Source organism: Oratosquilla oratoria, chromosome 7 (assembly GCF_046742065.1).
Source record: "Oratosquilla oratoria isolate Oo_2021 chromosome 7, ASM4674206v1, whole genome shotgun sequence".
Taxonomy (NCBI): Eukaryota; Metazoa; Arthropoda; class Malacostraca; order Stomatopoda; family Squillidae; genus Oratosquilla; species Oratosquilla oratoria.
The window spans coordinates 33,002,878-33,018,788 of record NC_134783.1 but is presented as its reverse complement, the minus strand read 5'-3'; the positions used below and the strand labels follow the sequence as shown (position 1 = coordinate 33,018,788).

Sequence of the window (15,911 nt, the reverse complement as noted above, 5' to 3'; positions counted from 1 at the left end):
TGTAACATCAACAATTGTTTGGCAGACATGTTGGGCTGGTACTGTTGTCCATTTTTCTGCTAAATCCACCATTCTTGCTGCATCCATTAGTCCATATCCAAACTTGTGACTGACTGTTGAGTCATCATCAGGAAATGTTATCAGTTGCCAATGCAAGGAAAAGAAAAAGATAAAAAAGTTACAACCAATGTCTGTTACATATATTTTTGTTTAATTTCCTTAAACACTTTGTTACATTTAGTTTATACAAAATCCTTCTCTAAATAAAAAAAATCTATTCATTTTACATGCTTTTACATGTACTTGACTTTTACATTATGTTAATTCTTTACTAAATTAGTCATTTTTTAACAATATAAAAGAAATTAAAATATTTCTCAAAAAAGGTTCCACAAGACTCATTTGCAGTATAATGAAAATTCTCATCAGAATTAATCTTAGAACTATAAATGAAGTTTGGTATACTTTGACTTCATACATATTAGATAGAGCATTGGTTATTGAAATTGTTCTGAAACTATCATTATATTCCACATACTGATAATTTCTGAATCTAAAAATAAAAACAAGTCTTTTCTGTTCAGTTCTGCCACACAACTGAATACTACAGTTTTGTGTTCACTAAAGTAAATCAGGATGCTGTAAGAACTGACAAATACTTAAGCCATTCAGTCCAGAGTCTGTCCTTTACACGAGTAATAAGCTGGCATTAACAGGAACAAAAACAGGCATGAAGGGGTAGGGGAATGGGTGCCAAGAGTATACTACAGAGTTTACTATAAGCGCACTGAGGGAGGGAGGCTCAAAAGATAAAGTGCAAAAAATACAGTGACTGGAACTATCCTGAAGATGGCCGACACCATGGGTGGGGAAACAATGGGGAGGTTGGGGGGGAGAGGGGATCTTAAAGAGCCATTTCAGTGCTGGACTGCAGATGTGGGGTGAGGGGGGGAAGGGCTGCCCACAGTTGCTAGTGGTTGGATGACTGTATGGTGGTACCAAATAACTGGGGACTATAGGAGGGGGAACAGAGGAAGTCTTTTACTCTTTTCATGACCTCGGCATCATCTGCAAACATGTTAGTGTAGTCTGTCATACATTCTGTCATGTCATCTATGTAGATCATGAACATTACAGGTGCCAGCACCAATTCTTTTGAGGCTCTGCTAATCATTATTCTCTATTGTGACATCCAATCATTTACTACTATTCATGTTCCAGTCTTTCAGGAAATTTATCATCCAATCAAGTAGATTACCTATAAGTCCTCCAATATGTTGTCATTTCTATCATAGTTTATTCTAAGGTAATCTGTGAAAGACCTCTAGATACACCCAACCTTCCCTCTATTGCAGCACATCAATCACTCTTGAATACAAGCTTACAAATTAACAAACATGATCTTAGAGAGAGAGAGAGAGAGAGAGAGAGAGAGAGAGAGAGAGAGAGAGAGAGAGAGAGAGAGAGAGAGAGAGACAGACAGACAGACAGACAGAGAGAGAGAGAGAGAGTGAGAGTGTGTGTGAAGTGAGTGGAAGTGTGAGTGTATGTTTTGGGGTATACAAGAAAGGAACAAGTGGATGGGAGTGGAATGGGTGGGGGTGGGTGCATGCCTTAACTGGCTACCTCCCTTATATGGGAAACGAGGTCCTTGGTATATAGGTAGATAGATATATGGATAGATATATAGATAGATTGCTACTAATTCATGCATACCCGGTAGTTCTAATTTGGGATCTATGTGTGTGTGCATTTGTCTTCAAAAAGAAAATGCTGATATATAATTACAGTATTCACATTGCTAAATGGGGATAGACTACGGTGACAAGAGAGATCTCTTCATTAGTGATGGAAGAGCTTTAAGAGGCTGTTAGAACAAATCAAAGAAGACTCCATGTTTTGTAGATGTAAAGAAATAGTTTTCCATATAGATCCACAAATACTTGGAATAGCTTTTATGATGTAATCTAATCTGGAACAATACATGATTTTGAATCTAAATATGTTGGAGAGTATGAGATGGGAACCCACATTATATTGCTCCTTTCCAGTATACTACAATTACATAAATATATACAAATACCATACATATACCAACAGCTTTTTCCCCTCTCATAAGGGAGGTAGCCAAAAAACAAAGGCATAAAATCCACTCACACCTGTTCCATTCCAACATACTCCACTCCCATTCACCCCCCTCCCTCTCTTTTATCTTGGCTCCTCCTGGATGACTGGTCATCCCTGCATCTTGCCCACTGCCCTGGGTCAGAAGCAATGTGGCAAGACACAGTACATCCACAGGAAGGCTGCTTCATTTAATCAGTGACCCCACCCTCTCCATCCCCTCATGGAAAAAAAGGAGGAGAAATCCCTTTGGGCTGCATCAAACTATCGTTCACACATACTACCTCATACCCCCATCCCCCACCCACTCCATACACAACCATTCTCCACTCACCCCTACCTTCTGTCTTCTCCCTTCCTTTCTCAACAGACATTCCAATCTTTCCCAATGTCCCTTTTACTCCAACCATCCATCCCATTCTTGGTCACCCACTTTAAGTTTGCTCCTTTCACACCTCTTTTACTAATCTTTCTTCATTCTTTCAATGTATCCAAACCATCCCTGTACTCTTTCATCAACCCTATCTCCCAACTCCCTTTCCACCCCTGTTCTCCTCCTTACCTCATTGCTTCTCACTCTATCCAACCTAGTAACCTCTACCATACTTCTCAGGCATTCCATCTCAAGCACATTCAAACTCCTCCTCTTTTCCTCTATTATGTTCCATGTTTCTGCCCCATATAGTGCTATCAGCACAATCACTCCTTCATACAATCTCCTCTTAGCATCCATTCCCAAATGTCTATTTCTCATTACACTTTTTAATTCCGCAAGGCATTTACTTGCTTCTCTCAATCCACATTCTACCCCCACTTCCACTCCTCCCTTTCCCGTCCCACTCGCACACAAGTACCGTATTTTCCGGCGTATAGTGCGCGACTTTTTTCCGTTGGAAGGGCCTAAAAATAGGGGGTGTGCATTATCCGGTGGTGCGCATTATCTACGGCCTACGATAAAAATTCTGCGGCTGTGTGTGTAATTTTTTTCACAACAACGTGACGATGTTGGCCGTCACAAAGTCGGGACGGCACACTTCTCCGTGACGTTCCGTGAGAACAAGAAGAACAGCCATGGTGACATGAAAGAATACGCCAGCATGGGCTATATAAATATTTGGTATAGGTAGGTATCTATCGAATCTTATTTTTCATGTTTAAATAGGCCTAAACACCATCAAACATGATCAATATTCATGATATTTGCCCATGTTCACAGCATCCTAGTTTGAATTTTTATGTTGGCTTTGTTGCTTCACTTTAGTTATGGTACAAATTCCGTTGCGGCCGTTCATAAACTCGTGTCAAACACCTGACTACAACACCCTCTTTCGGGAGTTATATTAACTAAACGTCACCTCGATGAGAGACTGTCCTATTTCACCACTGTCATTGCAGGTTCAAAGCTAAAACGAAACAGTCTGTAGTTTGTTTCACTATTAAATAAAAAATGGTAAAGACGAATTATTTCCTCAAGATATAAAATTAACATTTTCTGTAAAAATCCCAAAATTTTTCTGTATATTTTACTTTCAATAAACTTTTTTTAGATCATATTTCCAACAAACTATTTAAGCTACAAAGTAATAAGGGGCCAACGCACAACATGAGTCATATACCGGTACATGTAGTTCCGACTTTTTCTTAGTTGTGTCCTGATTGATGCCTAAACTGACACTTAACTTAGTGACAAATCAACAGATTTCCCAGCGGTGGCTCTAGCCAATGAAAAATACTTCTCCATGTAACCTCGTTCACATGATACTAAGTAATTATCGTAGTCTATGCAAATATTTGGGATCCGTAAAACAGCACTGGTACCAACATCATGAACGTTGGCCGTTTAACTCACCCGGAATATGCTAGATCAGGGCCGAGATTGACAGTTCTATTGCCAATCTAGCCTACACTAAACACACTCTTGCAAGAGTTTGTTAAACTAAACGTCACTTCAGTAAAGACACTTATGAACCGAAACATAGTTTGTTGCTGCATGGCGATAAAAACTTGTACACGGTGATAAAAACTTGTAAGATGAATTATTCCCTCAGGATAGTAAATTACAATTTTTCTGTCAAAATCCGAAATTTTTCATGTACATTTTGTATTCAATAAACTTTTCATGGCTCAAATTTCCCACAAAACAATGGACCAACGCAAGCAGGAGTCACATACATGCAGTTCACGAGCTTTAGCCACCAGTGACTTTTCCTGGCATGCGCGTTATACGTCGGTGCGCGCTATCTGTGTACTGAGATAACGAAGTGCATGGGTGCGCATTATAACCCGATGCGCATTTTAAGCCGGAAAATAAGGTATCTAAAGCTATCCAATCCCTCCAGTCTTTCTCCCTTAATACTCACTTCCAATTTACTGCCATCCTCTCCCCTTGTACATCTCATCACCTTATTTTTACCCACATTTACCTTCAACTTCCTTCTTTCCCACACCTTCCCACTAACGTCCTTAATCCCTCCTCTGATCCTACTACAAGTGCAGTATCATCAGCAAATGACAACTGGCGTATCTCCCATTTTTCTCCATTTTCTTTAACCATCTCCAATCCCCAGCCCATAACCCTTGCACCATTCCATCCATGTATAAATTAAACAGCTAGGGCAACAGAACACATCAATGGCAAAGTCCCACCTTTACCTCAAATGACTCACTCTATTTCTAATTCTAACACAGGCTCTACCACTCTTGTAATAAATTTTTACTGCTCTTAACAGCTTTCCTCCTATCCCATATATCTGCAACACCTCCTACAGTGACATCATGTCTACCCTATCAGCCTTTTCAAAATCCATAAAGGCCTAAAAACATTCTTACCTTTTCCTAAAACTTTCACACATGCCTTACCACAAAAATTTGATCCATGCAACCCCTATCTGTCCTAAACCCACATTTAATCCTCACCAACTACTTCCTCTCCTAATCCTCTCAATCAAAACCCTCCCATAAGCCTTCCCAACTACACTCATCAAACTCATCCCTCTGAAACTACAACACTCACACTTGTCCCCTTTTCCTTTGTAAATTGGAACTATACAAGCACTCCTCCAGTCCTCCAGCACTCTACCCGCTTTCAGAAAAAACATTAAATATCCTCACCAGCCAGTCCACCATCACTGTACCTCCCTTTTTTTAGACACTATGCATGACACCCATCTAACCCAGGTGCCTTATCTACTCTCATCATTTTAACCCCTTCCATACGGTGCCGCACACGTAGGCGTCATGGGGAGCGAGTGTATTCGCGAGGCTGCCATATCGGCGTCTTGATTATATATATTGTAGTCGCCCCTCCATAATGACATTCTTTCTAATTCTTTTGTAATCGCATTTTCTATGGTTATCAGAATTCACGGGTGAAGAGAGAACGATCAATATAAGCGGTGACTATATTTTATGATGCGAGTATTATTACGACACGTCGTACGGCTGGCATTGGCTGCTGCCACCGAGATCTAAGTCCATGACGCCTACGTGTGCGGCACCGTATGGAAGGGGTTAATAACTGCTTTCACCTCATCTTTTCTTATTTCTCCACCATTTTCATTCATCACTATCATTTTCTTAGTGCTTCCCATTGCAACTACCTTTACCTCCCTATCCTCCTTCATATTTAGCAACTCCCTAAAACACTCTGCCCATCTTCCTCTTACTGCCATCTCTTCCATTATTATTTCTCCATCTGCACCTTTTACCTTTTCTTTTCTGCTTGATTCACCTCCTCTTCCTTCCTTTTTATTACTTTAAAAAAATTGTCATACTCTTACCCCATTTCACATCTGTTCTCCTCTTTGCCTCCATAATCTTATGCTTTACTTCTCTTTTCTTTGTACTTCTCATGTGATTCTCTCATCCTATTTTATAACCATCAGTGAATGCTCATTTCTTCTCTTCTACAATCTTTGGTTCATCACCCCACCACTCACTACCATTACTTCTATTTCCTCCAATCATCCTCATTCCACATATTAACTTTGCACACCTTGTGACTCTCTCCTTGAAACATCCCCATTCCTACTTCACTCCTAGTTCTTTTCTATCCTTCACTCCCTCCCACTCCTCACTCAGATTCTTCTTGTACTACTTTTCTTTCTCATTTATACAGCTTACTCTAAGCACCTCCTTACCTTATGTCCTTTTCCTCTTCATCTATCCTCCACTCTCAACTTACCTTCCACCAAAAAATGATCGGATATTTCCCAACTCTCTTCCCTTAGAACACGTACATCCAAAACTCTTCCTACTCTTCTCCTGGGTACTACTACATACTCATAGTCCATTAAAGCCCTATCTACCACCCATCCACCACCCTCTTCCATGTGTACTTATGCTTGCCTTTCTTCCTAAACATTGTATTTGCTATCAATTCTCTCTTTAGACACATCACCATCAACTCTCCACAACGTTTTTTTCCTGGAACTCTACACTTCCAATCACTCTATCTATTGGTTCATTTTCTACCCTAGCACTGAGATCTCCCAATACCACTACACTGACATTTCTCCCTAAACCCTCTATGCACTCATTTAAATCTATCCAAAAAGCCTCCCTTTATCAGTCTCATATAATAATTTAAATAATCACTACCAGGCCCATATGCACTTACAAAAATCCACATCTCCCTTCCCAGTTTCATCTTCATCCACATTAACTTTGAAGAAACCTCCTTCCACTCCACATGTTTACTTATCTCTTCACTTACTAGTACAGCCCTCCCTTCTCTCCCTTGTCCTCTCACTCCTGAGGCCCTCTTAACTACACTCCCAAACTGAAACTCACCCCTCCCTTTCAACTTAGTTTCACTCAGTGCTAACACATCCATCTTTGTTCTCACAAACATACTGTCTATCTCTTCCCTTTTACTCTCATCTGTACCACACAAAAAGCTAAGAAAAATTTAAATAATACAAGGAAAATTATTGGAATGGATGAAAGATTTTTTGAACAGAAGAAAAATAAGGGTGGTACTTAGAGACAAGAACTCAAATTGGGAAGATATGATAAGCAGAGTCCTCCAAAGCTCTGTATTGGCTCTGATAAGATTTGTTATTTATATAAATGATATGGATGAAGGAGTGGAATGTAATATGAACTTCTTTGCAGATGATGCGAAACTATTAAAGAGAGTAAGTACAGAGGAAGACTGCAAATCTTTTCAAGAAGACCTGGACAAAGTCTAGAAATGGAGTCAGAAGAGTAAAGTGAACTTTAATATCAAGAAATGTAGTATAATGGAATTTGGAAAAGGCAAAAATTGAATATTGGGTAAACATAAAATTGGTACAAAGGAAGTTAAAAAAGTAAACTCGGAAAGGGACCTAGGAGTAACTATCTCAATGACACCTGATAAACATGTAAACAAATTAGTTGCAGAAACTTTTAACTTATTAAGATCAATAAAAGTAGCCTTTGACTACATGTATGAAGAAATGGCCAAGAAAATACTAGTTACACTGATAAGACCAAAATTGGAATACACAGAGTCACTATGGACACCTAGTAAAAAAAAAAAAAAAAAAAAAAAAAAAAAAAAAGAGCAATGACAAAGATGGCACCAACACTTTGCAATTTGACATACGAACAAAGATTGGATAAACTAAATTTAACAACCCTAGAACAAAGAAGAGAAAGAGGCAATTTTATAACCATTTGCAGAATTATGAAAGGGATGGCAATTCTTGATAGGGATGACCTACTAAAATGGGATAGAAGAAATACAAGAGGACACAAGAAGAAACTTAAGACAGTTACAGAAGAGATCTGAAAAAGAATAGCTTCCCACACAGAGTGATAGATATCTGGAACAAACTGACTGAGGAAACAGTGAGTGCTAAAACTATACATGATTTTAAGAGAAAAATGGATGCGGAAAGATACAATAGCGGGTCACTACGAGTATAGCTCTCTTCCCACAAAATACAACTAGGTAATGTAATCACACACACACACACACACATTCGTCGGATGGACGGTGAAGATTGGAGTTCCGAAGAAAAAGTGAAATTTTCATGGATCTCAACGTCAAGGAAGTACCTTATTGTATTTACAGGGAAGGGGAAAGCTTGTGGTGTAATGGGAAGGTGAGAAAAAAGGAATATGGGAGGGATTACTGAGGGAAATGGAAGGAAATGAGGAAGGGGAGGACTTGGTCCAGGAGGCCAGGCGTCTTGTAAACAAGCGAAGGACCGATGATTTTGGAGAAGGGATTAACAAAAATGTAAAGATTAGAAATATAGATAAGAGCAGCACAATGGAAGGTGAGGATGATAATTTCCAGGGATTCAATGAGGGGGGGTAGGGATACCCTCCCCCGATTAGCAAGACTAGAGGAAAAACTTGAGAAAATGACCGAACATTGGGAGAGTAGGTTCGGTAAAATGGCAGAGTGTGTGCAGAGAGTTGAAAAATTGGAAGAATTAGAGAAGGTGAACAAAAACCTAATTAAAGAAATAGAAGAATTAAAAAGACAGTTAAAAGAAGTAAAAGATGAGAATGAGGAATTAAAGAAGAACAAAGAGAATAAAGAGTCCATAGCAAAAGAAACACAGGGTTGGAAAAAAATCCAAGAGAACAGTAAAGTTGCATTTACTGACATAATAAAACAGCAAATGAAAGAACTGAAGACTCAGTTATTAAAGTGATGAGACAGAAGGAGAATATAGTAAGAGACTTAGCAGATAAAAAGAAATGTATAATTATATTAGGAATGGAAGAGAAGTATAATCTTAATAGAACCACAAGAATCAAAGAGGAAAAAGAAAAAGTAAGCAGTTTACTAGTTTTAGTTCAGGAAGATGAACTTGAAATCATGAAACAAATTGAAGAGATGTATAGACTCAGAAAACATAGCACAGATAAGACCAGACCAATTAAGATTAAATTCAGGTCACAAACGACAGCAGAGAATATCTTAGCAAAAACAGGGAAACTAGTAAACAGTGAACAATATAAAAAGGTATGGATAAAAAGAGAAATGAATAGAGAGGAAAGAGAGGAGGAAAAAATGAAAAGACAAGAAGCTAAGGAAAAAAAACGAGAACAGAACAGAGACAGAAAAAGAGAAATTCTATTGGAGAGTAGTGAATATGAAAGTGAGGAAATGGGCCATACCAGAGAAAAACAAAAGGGAAACAGAAAATACAATGGAAGTAGCAGAAAATTAAGAGTGTCTTACACAAATATAGATGGATTAATAACAGGATTGAATGAACTGAATGATTATCTGAAGGAAAAAGAACCGGACATAATGGGAATTGTAGAGACAAAATTAAAAGGTCCACTACCACCCAACAGTGTAGTACATGATGCATATAATTATTGGATTAGAAACAGAGAGACGAAACAAGTTATGTTCCTAACTAAGAAAGATATAAACGTGAGGAGTGTCACATATGGAAAGAATACAGTAGAGGTGATTATGATCGAAGTGGAAGACAGAGATAAGAAGAGCAGAAATTTTGTGATAAATTATGTGCCTCCAAAAACTGCTTTGTGGGAAGAGAGTGAACATAAAAGTATGTTAGAGGACACAAGGATAACATTAAATAAGATAATGGAAGATGGAGGAAGAATAGTTATGATGGGCAACTTTAATTGCAAAGAAGTGTGCTGGGAAGAGATGACAGTAAAGGGTGGAGACGACTCATGGGGAAATGTTCTACTCAAGATGATTATTGACCATACAATGACACAATGGATACAAGACAACACTAGGTATAGAAATGAAGAACCATTGAGACTAGACCTAATAATCACATCTGAATCTAAAATAGTGGAAAAGATTGAATATAAGACACCAATAAGTAAAAGTGACCACATATTGATTGAACTGGAACTAAACAAGGAAAAATACATGAAAAGAAATTAACAATATAGAAAAGGAAGAATGATGTATGAATTTTTTTTTTTATATAAAACAAGAGAATTCTTTCAAAAAGAAAACTGGGAAAGAATATACAAAGAAGAAACAACAGTGGAAGAGAAATGGAATATTTTGTCAAAAAAAAAAAAAAAAAAAAAAAAAAAAAAAGTGGAAAAATATGTCCCAAGACAAAAACAAGAAAAAGAATATGTAAAGTGCTGATACAACAAAAGTTGTAGGGAGTTAAAAGAGATAAAGCCTGGACCAAATAGAAGAAAGACAAAAGACCTGAAAAATGGAAAATATATACAGTACTTGTTATAGAAATGAATATGTACAAGTGTGCAGAGAGAAAAAGAGAAAATATGAAAAAGATGTCATTGAAAAATGTAAAGATCAACCAAAACTCTTTTACAGATTTGTAAACAACAAACTGAAAAACAAACTAGATGTCAGAAAATCGCATGGACCAGATGATATAGCAAACAGGATTTTGAAAGAATGCAGGAATGAACTGGCAGACAAAATACATAGCCTAATAAACAGTTCCTTGAAAGAAGGAAAAGTTCCAGAAGATTGGAAAAAAGCAATTATAGTACCTATATATAAAGGGGGAAATAAAGAAGACCCTACCAACTATAGACCAGTCTCTCTAACAAGTACAATAGCAAAAATTTGTGAAAGAATTGTCAAAAGTAGATGGGTAAAGTATTTGGAAAAAAACATGCTAATTCCAAGACAATTTGGATTCAGACAAGGATGATCATGTGTCACCAATTTAATATGTTTCTATTCAAGGCTAACAGATATAATACAAGAAAGAGATGGATGGGCTGATTGTGCATTTCTAGACCTAAAAAAAGCTTTTGACAAAGTACCACATAAGAAGTTGCTTAAGAAATTAGAAACTGAAGGAGGAATACAGGGCAAACTGCTTAAATGGATGGAAGACTTTTTGCAAGAAAGAAAAATGAGAGTAGTGATAAGAGACAAACACTCAAATTGGGATGAAGTAATAAGTGGTGTTCCACAAGGAACAGTTCTGGCCCCAATAATGTTTACTATATATATTGATATGGATGAAGAAATTGAAAGTTATATGAGCTTCTTTGCAGATGATGCAAAACTATTAAAAAAAAGTAAACACAGAAGAAGATTGTGAGTCACTACAGAGTGATCTCAATAAAGTATGGGAATGGAGTAGGAAGTGGGAGATGGAGTTCAATATTAAGAAGTGTAGTATAATGGACTTTGGAAAAAGCAAAAAAAATAATAATAGGATCATATAAATTGGGAGAAGGAATAAAAAAAGTAGAAAATGAGAAGGACCTGGGAGTCATTATTATGAATAATAGGTCACCTGAGAAACATATAAATAAGATTTTTGGAGAAACTTACAATTTAATAAGAACAATCAAAGTGGCATTTACATACCGGGATGAAGAAATGGTGAAGAAAATACTAATCACTTTGATAAGACCAAGATTGGAATATGCAGCAACGATGTGGTCACCAGGTACAAAAAATGTATAACAAAACTTTAAAGAATACAAAGACCAATTACAAAATTGGCACCAACACTCTCAAAACTATCATATGAGGAGAGACTAGCAAAACTTGAGCTACAGACACTAGAGCAAAGAAGAGAGAGAGGAGATTTGATAACTATTTACAGAATCATGAAAGGCATAGAAATTATTGATAGAGAGGATCTAATAAAATGGGATGATAGAAATACAAGAGGACATGGAAAGAAAATCAAGAAAGACAGCTATAGAAGAGATATGAAAAAGAACAGCTTTCCTCACAGAGTAATAGAGATTTGGAACAAGTTAGATGAGAAAGTGGTGTGTGCAAAAATGATACATGAATTTAAAAATAGTTTAGATAAAATGAGATATGAAGACGGGACACCACAAGCATAGCTCCCCTTCCCGTAAAATACAACTAGGTAAATACAACTAGGTAAATACACACACACTTCAAATCTGTCTTCACTAGAGCATACATACATATACCAAGGCTTTTTTCCCCTTACAAGGGAGGTAGCCAAAAAGGGAAAGGCATAAAATCATTTCCACCTATTCCATCCCTAAATACACTCCACACCCCTCCACCCTCCCTCTTATCTGAGCATCTCCTGGATGACGGGTCATCCCTGCACCTTGTCCACTGCCCTGGGTCAGAAGAAGTGTCGCAAGACACAGCACATCCACAGCAAGGCCGCTTCATTAAATTGGCGACCCCCCCTCTCCGTCCCCCCATTGCATAAAAGGAGAGGACGGGGAGAAATCCCTTCGGACTGCGTCAAATTTTGCTCACACATACTACCTCACAGCCCATTCCACCTCATGCAATCACATCATCATCCATATACAACCATTCTCCATTCACCCCTGTCTTCTGTCCTCTCACGTCCTTCCTCAACAGACATTCCCCTCTTCACCAAAGCCCCCTTCACCCCATCCATCCACCTCATCCTAGGACGTCCCCTCATGTTCACTCCCTCCACATCTGCCTTCCATACTTCTTTTACTAGTCTTTCTTCATTCTTTCCATGTGTCCAAATCATCCTAATATTCTTTCATCAACCCTATCTCCCAGCTCCTTTTCCACCCCTGTTCTCCTCCTCACCTCCTCATTTCTCACTCTATCTAGCCTAGTAACCCCCATCATACTTCTCAGACACCTCATCTCAAACACATTCAAACTCCTTCTCTCTTCCTCTCTTATGTTCCCTCTTTCTGCCCCATACAGTGCTGTTCACACAATCACTCCTTCATACAGTCTCCTCTTAGCATCCATTCCCAAAAGTCTATTCCTCATTACACTCTTTAATCCACCAAGGCATTTACTCGCTTCTCTCAATCTACATTCTACCTCCACCTTCACTCCACCTTTTCCTGCCACATTTGCACCCAAGTATCTAAAACTATCCACTTCCTCCAGTCGCTCTCCCTTAATGCTCACTTCCAGTCTACTGCCACTTTCACCCCTTGTACATCTCATCTCCTTACTTTTACCCACATTTATCTTTAGCTTTCTTCTATCACATACTCTCTCAAACTCTGTTACCAACTTCCTCAATCCCTCTTCCGATCCTGCCACAAGCACAGTGTCGTCCGCAAACAACAGCTGGCTCACCTCCCACTGTTCTCCATTTTCTTTAACCATCTCCAATCCCTTACCCACTACCCTTGCATTTACCTCTCGCACCACCCCATCCATGTATAAGTTGAACAGCCAGGGTGACATAACGCATCCTTGACGAAGTCCCACCTTTACCTCGAACCACTCACTCTCTCCATTTCCAATCCTGACACAAGCTCTACTACTCTCATAAAAACTCTTGACAGCTCCCAGAAGCTTTCCTCCTATCCCATATATCTCCATAACCTCCCACAGTGCCTTTCTGTCTACCCTATCATAAGCCTTTTCCAGATCCATAAAAGCCCAAAAAACATCCTTCCCCTTTCCTATAGCTTTCTCACATATCTGTCTTACCACAAAGATCTGATCTACACAACCTCTGTCCTAAATCCACACTGTTCCTCACCAATTACTCCTTCTGTTCCTCTCCTAATCCTCTCAATCAAGATCCTCCCATAAGCCTTCCCAACTACACTTAACAAGCTAATCCCTCTGAAACTACTACATTCACACTTGTCCCCTTTTCCCTTGTAAAGAGGAACTATACAGGCACTCCTCCAGTCCTCCGGCACTCTACCCTCTCTCCAGCAAACATTAAATAACCTCACCAGCCAGTCCACCATCACTGTACCTCCCTTTTTCAGACATTCTGCATGGCATCCATCCAGACCAGGTGCCTTCACTAGAGAGAAAGCACAATATTGTGACGAAGGTAATGAAAGGTTATCTCCCCCCATGAGCAAGATGACAATAACACAAAAAGAAATATCAGAACACCTAACCTTGACGTCAGGAAATCACACGGCCCGGATGGAATTGCAAATTGTATTCTAAAAGAATGCAAAGAAAAACTAATGGACAAAATACATAACAAATTGCTCACTCAAAGAAGGAAAAATACCAAAAGACTGAAATTTCTTTAATATTATACAAATATATAAAGGAGGAAACAAGGAAGAACCAACTAGCTATAGGCCAGTCTCACTAACAACCACTACAGCCAAAATTTGTGAGAAAATCATCAAGAATACATGGGCAAAACACCTGGAAGACAGTAATAATAATCAACCCAAGACAATTTGGGTTCAGACAAGGAAGATCATGTACCACAAACTTAATGTGTTTCTACTCAAGATTAATAGACATAGTGCAAGAAAGGAATGGATGGGCTGACTGTGCCTTCCTGGACTTACAAAAAGCTTTTGACAAAGTACCACACCAAAAATTATTAAATAAACTGGAACATATAGGAGGGATACAAGGGAACCTACTAAAATGGATGGAAGACTTCCTGATCAGTAGAAAGATAAGAGTAGTGCTCAGAGAAAAATATTCAGATTGGAATGAGGTGATCAGTGGAGTACCACAAGGATCTGTATTGGCTCCAATAATGTTTGCTATTTATGTGAATGACATGGATGATGATATGAAATGTTACACGAGCTTCTTTGCAGACAATGCCAAACTGTTAACCATTTCCATACAGTGACGCCTACATAGGCGTCATGAGGAGCAAGTGGGTACGCAATGATGCAGACATTGGCGTCTTGATTATATTTATTGTAGTCGTACCTATGTAACCTCCATTCTCTCTAAACTGGCTTCATCATATTTTCTATGGTTATCAAAATTCACGGATGAGAGAGAAAGAACGATTGAGCACTGACTTTATTTTTTATAATGCGATTATTATGACGCAACATCGCACGTCGGGCAGCTAATGCTGCCAGACGTGCGATGTGCCCCGGAGTGAAGAGGTTAAGGAAAGTAAAAACTGAAAAGGTTTGCGAATCACTGCAGGAAGACCTGAATAATGTATGGAACTGGAGTCAGAAATGGGAAGTGGACTTCAATATTAAGAAGTGTAGCATAGTGGAGTTTGGAAAAAGCAAAAACAGAATATCAGGACAATATAAAATTGGAACCAAGGAGGTAAAGAAGGAGAGATCGGAAAAAGATTTGGGTGTAATTATCTCAAATGACTTGTCCTATGACAAACAGATAAACAAAATTGTCGGAGAATCCTACAACTTGCTAAAATCAATAAAAATGACATTTACATATTTGAACGAAGAAATTATTAAAAAAATATTGGTCACACTGATAAGGCCTAGACTAGAATATGTGGTGACATTGTGGTCACCCAGTACCAAAAAGAATATAAAGAAAATAGAAAGAATCCAGAGAGCAGCAACAAAAATGGCATATGCACTAGCAAACTTGTCATACGAGGAGAGATTGTCTAAACTGGAGTTACCGACTCTGAAGCAAAGAAGAGAGGTGACCTACTGACCATCTACAGAATCATGAAAGGCACAGAAATACTCAATAGAGAGGACTTGTTAAACTGGGACAGGAGAAGCACAAGAGGGAATGGAAAGAAAATAAAAAAACATAGCTACAGAAGAGATCTGAAGAAAAACAGTTTTCCACATAGAGTGGTGGACACTTGGAACGAGCTGGACAATGAAATAGTGTGTGCAAAAACCATTCATGAGTTTAAGAGCAAACTAGACACTGCGAGATACAAAGGCGGGACACCACGATTGTAGCTCCCCTTACCACAAAATACAACTAGGTAAACACACACACACAAAAAAGCCCTTTTTTTCCTATCATGAGGATTCTTGGGTCAAAGAACACACCCACTTCATGCACATTAAAACCCATTTAATGGCTCTCCCATCTCAGTACCTTGTGGATGAAAGGTGTATGTGTATGCTTTTTAAGCATTTTTATGACCCTCCTCCCCTATTACCATACA

The 15,911-nt window shown here is 38.6% G+C and overlaps 1 protein-coding gene across 1 annotated transcript in view; it reads right to left on the bottom strand.

The window, feature by feature from the left end:
• The window catches only part of Fur2 (furin-like protease 2), an 822,743-nt gene that overhangs the window by 37,452 nt on the left and 769,380 nt on the right, over positions 1 to 15,911 (bottom strand). The window contains exon 10 of the mRNA XM_076187899.1: positions 1 to 113. This exon is cut by the window's left edge and continues 5 nt beyond it. Within this exon, the coding sequence (XP_076044014.1) occupies positions 1 to 113 (113 nt within the window). The remainder of the gene's footprint in view (positions 114 to 15,911) is intronic.